The sequence below is a fragment of the Nannospalax galili genome, unplaced genomic scaffold, assembly GCF_000622305.1.
Source record: "Nannospalax galili isolate Female #2095 unplaced genomic scaffold, S.galili_v1.0 scaffold583, whole genome shotgun sequence".
In the NCBI taxonomy this organism is placed as follows: Eukaryota; Metazoa; Chordata; class Mammalia; order Rodentia; family Spalacidae; genus Nannospalax; species Nannospalax galili.
In genome coordinates, this window is record NW_008349469.1 from 441511 (window position 1) to 447965 (window position 6455).

At 34.8% G+C, this 6455-nt stretch overlaps 1 protein-coding gene across 1 annotated transcript; it reads right to left on the reverse strand.

Moving 5' to 3' along the window:
• Positions 1-4075: 4075 nt before the first annotated feature.
• LOC103745045 (olfactory receptor 8H1-like) lies at positions 4076-5017 on the reverse strand. Its single transcript, XM_008846943.1, has one exon. The coding sequence runs from the start codon at positions 5015-5017 to the stop codon at positions 4076-4078; it is 942 nt and encodes a 313-aa protein (XP_008845165.1).
• Between the last annotated feature and the right edge of the window lie 1438 nt (positions 5018-6455).

Below are 6455 nucleotides of genomic sequence, written 5' to 3' on the forward strand. Positions count from 1 at the left end.
ATATATATATATATATAGTCTAGTAACAACCGTAAGATGTTAATCTTCCAAATAAGGCATAGATTTCTATTACATAGTGTCACGCCACCTCCAGTGGAGCCCGCGTGAGGTACTCTTCGTGGGTTGAGGCTGAGAAAACTTCAAAGGAAGAATGCTTCCTGGAGAATGGCTGTGTTAAAAAAGCATGCTGTGTCCTTGGCCATTATGCTTTAGTTCCTGTCTTTATTGCTGTCTTTATTCCTGTTCTTTCCTCATAGGGGAACTGCTTTGTGCCTACTCAGGTCATTAGGCCCACCTGAAGAGAGACTAGATACAGATGATTTCCTGGGAACTCAGTTACCCAATATTAGACTTCCTCCAAATGCTCCTCTCTTGTTTCAAACAATAAGTAGCTAAGAATGGGCAACCTTGAAAAATTATAGATAAGATACAACAAGAATTATTAGTATATAATCCCCCTGCTTCAGTCCCTAGAGTTGACTCAAGGAGATCAAAGGGATACTAAAGGAAGATTGCTGCCTACAGTTAAGACGGACTTTGGAATTGCCTACGAGTTAGGGAGAGGTAGGCTATGGCATCCCCTTAAGGGAAAGGAGAGCATATTTAGAATCCCCAAGCCCACTGATGAACCACTTCCTCATACAGGAGTTTATGAAAGAAATAATAGATGGGTAAATATTCAAGGAAGGAAAGTTTCATGATATTCACTATAGTTTATGGATAGGTTAGCTAGATCCAGACCACCTTGGTGCCTTTACTACAAGTCAGCAGCAAAGTATACTTGAACAATTACAGGCAGTATAAGAAACATGGAAAGAAAGAATAGGAAAATATGCTCTCCTTATGGAGTTATTATAAGGAAGATGCTATTTCACAACTTCACTGACCTAGTCATTGGCCTCGGCCACTGAAACCTCAGAATTAAGATAGTATCGAGAAAATGGAGCCATAAAACTACTAACCACGAAGTTCATAAGTAGCTGGCGTTGCCAAACCACTGAGGGAAAAGGGACAAGCAATATAGCCTCTGATTAATTAGATAAGAACACTGTAAACTGTACTGTATTGCTTTGATTTTGAATTGTATTTCTAAGAAAATGATTAACCATGAAATCAACCTGATGCTTGCACAATCTTGTTCTGTAATTTGTATAAAATCTGATGCTCCACTTTAGAAAATTACATTCAGATCATCAACCATCTCTTGTGTTGTGTCTGTTTGTCACTCGCCCAATCCTTGCCCACTATCTGATTCCCTGATCCCATCAGACTGAGTGCTCCAGTCTGGGCTGGTCCGTTGCAACATGGGTTTTAAATTTGTTTATGGGTGCTACTCACTTAACAATAATGTTAATTATATATCTAAAGTCCTTTGAACATTACATGAAACACTAAAGACAGAACAAGGCATATTTATTATGAGTATTTTTTTTCAGCAATGTCTTTTTTCAGACTGGATCTTGCTGGGTATTCCAGAATGACCTGGTACTTGGTGTGTACCTTGGGCTCTCCCTGAGCTTGTGGCAAACCTGCTTCTGTGTCTCCTGTGTTCTGGGATTGAAAATGGTTTTGACCAGTGCCATTGTATCCAGAATTGATTTTGAGGCAAGAACAATATTTTTCCATGACACATTGAAGTTTTTTAAAATACAATAATCCCATTATGTAGCAGTTTAGCATGTAAATATGGCCTGGAATAATACATATACTATTTCAGACAGTATCACATAAGAAGTGTAATATGTAAGAAAAATATAATGAAATTATAGGCCAAGTACAAATACAAATGTTTCATGTCGATTACAGATTATAATTATATAATCACATAATAAAAAAGAACTTTTGTTAAATAGAGATAAGGTAGTTTTATTTATAATTTACTAGTATGCTCAATTTCATGTTAACTAAAAAGTAACAGATTCTGTCCACCATTTTTGCCAACAGAAAGAGATGGTATTGATTTCTGAATCATGGAAATACAAAGAAATGAAAGCAATTTAAAATCATTTTAAAATGTGAATGCAAAAGAAAAAGAGTTCATTAAAAACTGAGAAGGTATATGAAGGATGAAAAGATAGAAAATGACCCAAAACTGTGTATGAGTGAGCTCTAAACCTTTATAAAATTATTTATAACCACAAACATATTAGCAAGAATAACAATGAAAATAGATGTTACACAACACAAACAATAGACAATATTAAGTCATAGTACTTTTCTGTGGAACTGGTGTAGAATGATCGGTCACTGAAGTAGATTAAGTAAGTAAGGGAATCTAATATGTACCTGCAAGAATTTCAAAAAATTACATAGCTGTTTGAAATTTGAGAAAATTTGTTAAATCATTATATACTAAACGTTAGGAAGAATTTTAGGGGGAAAATGATCAAATATTGACTTTCATTAATAATTAGCATAAATTTCAAAATAAATATTTTATATAATCATATCTGTTGGATTGAAAATACATAGTAATTGCAGGCATTAGCAACAAAATTTTAGTATTTGAAAATAAAATAATATCCCTTAAAATAATGCATAAACAGAAAAATGATGTTTCAAAATACACTTACAGGGTATGTAGAAAACACTTTTAAATAAACAAAATGTTTGTGCTCTCTTTGATAAAAATTCCTGCCATGAAACAAAAATATAACTTTTCAATTTTCCATTTTAGTGTATTTCATTTTTAAGGTATAAAATGATTTGTCACACATTTCATTCAAGAAGTTAAATTCAAGAAGCCAAAAGTAATCAGACAAAGAAGAGAGAATCAATATCCCAAAGCTGACTGATATATCTCAGAATGGGAAGATTTTCAGATATTGAACACCCTCACACGTAAGTGGTATTAACTCATGAAGATTTTGTTAACTTGATAAATTTACAGTTTATCAGGTTTAAAACACTGCCATAGTCCAATAACATTTTTGCCCATATAATGAACTGAAGCTCATCATCTCAGAGCTATAAAGGACAAAGAGATTATCAAATATTAAACTTTTTAGTGAAAGCTAAAAAGAGCAAAATATACAAAAAAATGTATGTTTGTTTGCATTTGTCATATACAGTGATACATTCACAATTTTTAAATGAGAAGATCCTACACATGAGTGTTAACAATTGCTAAGGTTTTTCTCTTCCTTTGTAACTAAATATTTTCCAAATTGTCATCAACATTAGCATACTCATTAGCCTATAACTTAATTTTATTTTCACAATTTTCTCTGAATCCATATTGACCTAATGGTTACATTAATTTTCAGCTCTATGTGTTTGTAGATCAAATGAAAAGAAAACAATTTTTAAGACACTAGCGACTCTTCTTTAAATAAAAGCATTTAAGCTTTAAAAATATATCATGGATGTCAGTTTTCTACTGCTAATAGTCAATTGTGATTACTGCCTTAAATACACTATATCCATTTTCTTATCAATGGACTTGTAATTATTTTTTGTCTTGTATGGATGATAATATTGAATTAAATCTTTCACTGATTTTCAGTGATTGTCAACTAACAAGCATTTTCATAAGTTTTGAAACTGTTATCACTGTGCAAAGTTATTTTTCTCATGACATAATCATGTAAAATTTCAGTATGCCTGAAATATTATATGTTTAACAAATACACATTTGTGTACTAACATGTATTTCCCCATTTAATTTTTAATTTTTTTTTTTAATGTGTGTGCAGGTATTGCCTGAATGTAGGTAAGTGCACTCATGTCGTGCAATGCCCTTGGAGGACAGGCGAGGCCATCAGATCCCCTGGAACTGGAGTTACAGACAGTTGTTAGCTACCATGTGGGTGTTGGGATTTAAACCTGGGTCTTCTGCAAGAGCCATCAGTGTTCTTAACTGCTGAGCCATCTCTCCAGCCCCTATTTCCTCATTTTAAATTTTGATCCAAACCTCTAAAATTGCATTACTGGAAATGTCTAAGAATATGTTTGTGTAGGGGAAACTGACTTTTAAAGAAGGCTTTCAATTGCTTTTATGGAGACAAAGAGTCCAATGAAGGGCTCAATAGGAAACAGTGAAGAATTTAAAGGCCTAGCAATCCTGTCATCTTAATTACTTGGATCCCTTCATTTTCTCTATGACCCTAATGAGAGAACTTTTTACTTCCTTGTTTCTGAGACTATAAATGAGTGGGTTCAGCATGGGGATCACAATGGTGTAAAATACAGAAGCCACTTGATCCTTTCCCAATGAATAGGACTTACTTGGCTTTAAATACGTAAAGATCATAGTACCATAAAAGATGGTGACTCCCAGGAGATGAGAGGCACATGTGGAGAAGGCTTTTTGCTTTCCTGAAGTGGAACTGAGTTTCAAAATTGTAGAGAAAATTGACACATAGGATGCAGATACAGTGATAAAAGATACTAAGAGAGTGGAACCAGCAAAAATAAATATAATGATTTCAATGTCATATGTATCATTACAAGACAGTATTAAAACTGGGGATGTGTCACAGAAAAAATGATGGATTATATTGGAGTTGCAGAAATTCAGTGTACTCATGCAAAGTACATAGACACAGGAATCTACAGCTCCAATCATGTAAGACCCAAAGAGGAGAGCATGGCAGTGTTTTGTGGACATAAGAACTGGATAGTGTAGGGGATTACAGATAGCTACAAAGCGATCAATGGCCATTGATGTGAGAATAAAGCATTCAGCACCCGCCAGGAGGACAAAAAAATACATCTGAGTGAAGCAGCCCATGAAAGAGATAGTCTTGGTGGAAGTCAGCATGTTCTCTAAGGTTTTGGGGGTGACAATAGTTGAGTAACTGAGGTCCAGGAATGACAGGTGGGTGAGAAAGAAATACATGGGGATATGAAGCTGGGCATCGAGACAAATGATGAGAATCATCCCTGTGTTTCCCAGCACAGTAACCAGGTATATCAAGAGAAACAGCACAGAGAGGACCAGCTGGACCTCCTTGGAATCTGTCAGTCCCATGAGGATGAAGTCATCGGGTTCATTTGTGTAATTCCAGGTGTTCATAGTGAACTGCCCTGAACTGTTGAGAAATCAAAGTTGATATCATATTGAATGGCTTAGTAAAATGTTTGGCTTGTTTGTCGATTCTTAAGTTGTTATATACAGTACTTGGCCATAAAAATTATGTATCTTAAAAAACCCTTATAGCTAAAGTGACATTTGAATATGATGTAACAGGGTCAGCGGTTTATAGTGCAGTGGTTACCACTTTAGCCTCATGCACAAACCTGGAGTAAACACGATCATAGCCTTTGGGTGCTGGAGAGATGGCTCAGGGGTTATAGCATTGGCTGCTCTTGCAGAAAATCCAGGTTTAATTATGGAGGCCAACCAACATCTGAACTCCACTTCCAGGGGAACAGATGCCCTTTCCTGTCCTCTGAGGGCATTGCATGACATGGGTGCACTTACATACATGCAGCCAATATACACAAACACATAAAAATAAAATATTAAAAAAACCAAAGGGTACTATTCTAAATGTTCTCCTTTAATATCATATTTACCCTAGCTGAAATGTCACACTGTAATTCCACTATTTTCCACTAATTTTAGAGTGACTTGCTGTGAAGATCTAGTATTTTAAGTGAATTCATTGCAAGTGCATGCTGACTGTATGACTTTTTTCAATATGGTTTGGTTCAAACGGGGTGCTCCTGGCCCTGAATTCCTGTTTATAATTAAAACAGTAAACACAGACAAAATCTTAGGCATACAATGAACTAAAAGAAATCAGGTTTAATATATGTTACAGTTCATTTTTTTGTAGTGGCCGTTAAAACTAATTAGACATAAACTTCACTTTTTTCAGGACTTTGACTACATGAAGACATAATTATTCATGAGGCTTCCTGTTTTTCCAAACTAACAATTAAAATCCAATTGTAAATTTGAGCATTGCGTGTAGACTTTCCCATTCAACTCTTTATTTTCATTTCCATAAATCCTAATATCACTTGTGTAAGTGCCAAAAGATATATGCACAGACATTCCTTTAAGAAAGTTTCTGTTTCATTTTAACTAATGCAAACCATTTATATTTTAGGAATACTTACCAGCAGTCAAAGTTGTTAGGAAAAAAAGTGAAAAACAACTTCTAATATCACCAGCCTAAAATTGGGTCAAGTCCCATTTTATTCTTACAAATATGAAGAAATACATCCAAGGGTCTGAAAACTTTATTGTTGCATTTATTTTCATTTAGATTATCATTCCCAAATTTTTGTCCTTTCATTTCTCTTTAAATTGAATCACCTAGATATTTTACTTATCTTAAAATAAAATGGAAATTTTCTTAGAACACTGTGGTCCAACAGGATCCCAGGAAGCTGCTGCAAGTATAAGAAGAGCCAGCTCTGTATTAGCTCTCTGCCTGGAGCACCTCAGGAAAGAGAACTGAGACTCCTGCAACGTAAGGTTAAGGTTAACCTCAGCCTCAGGG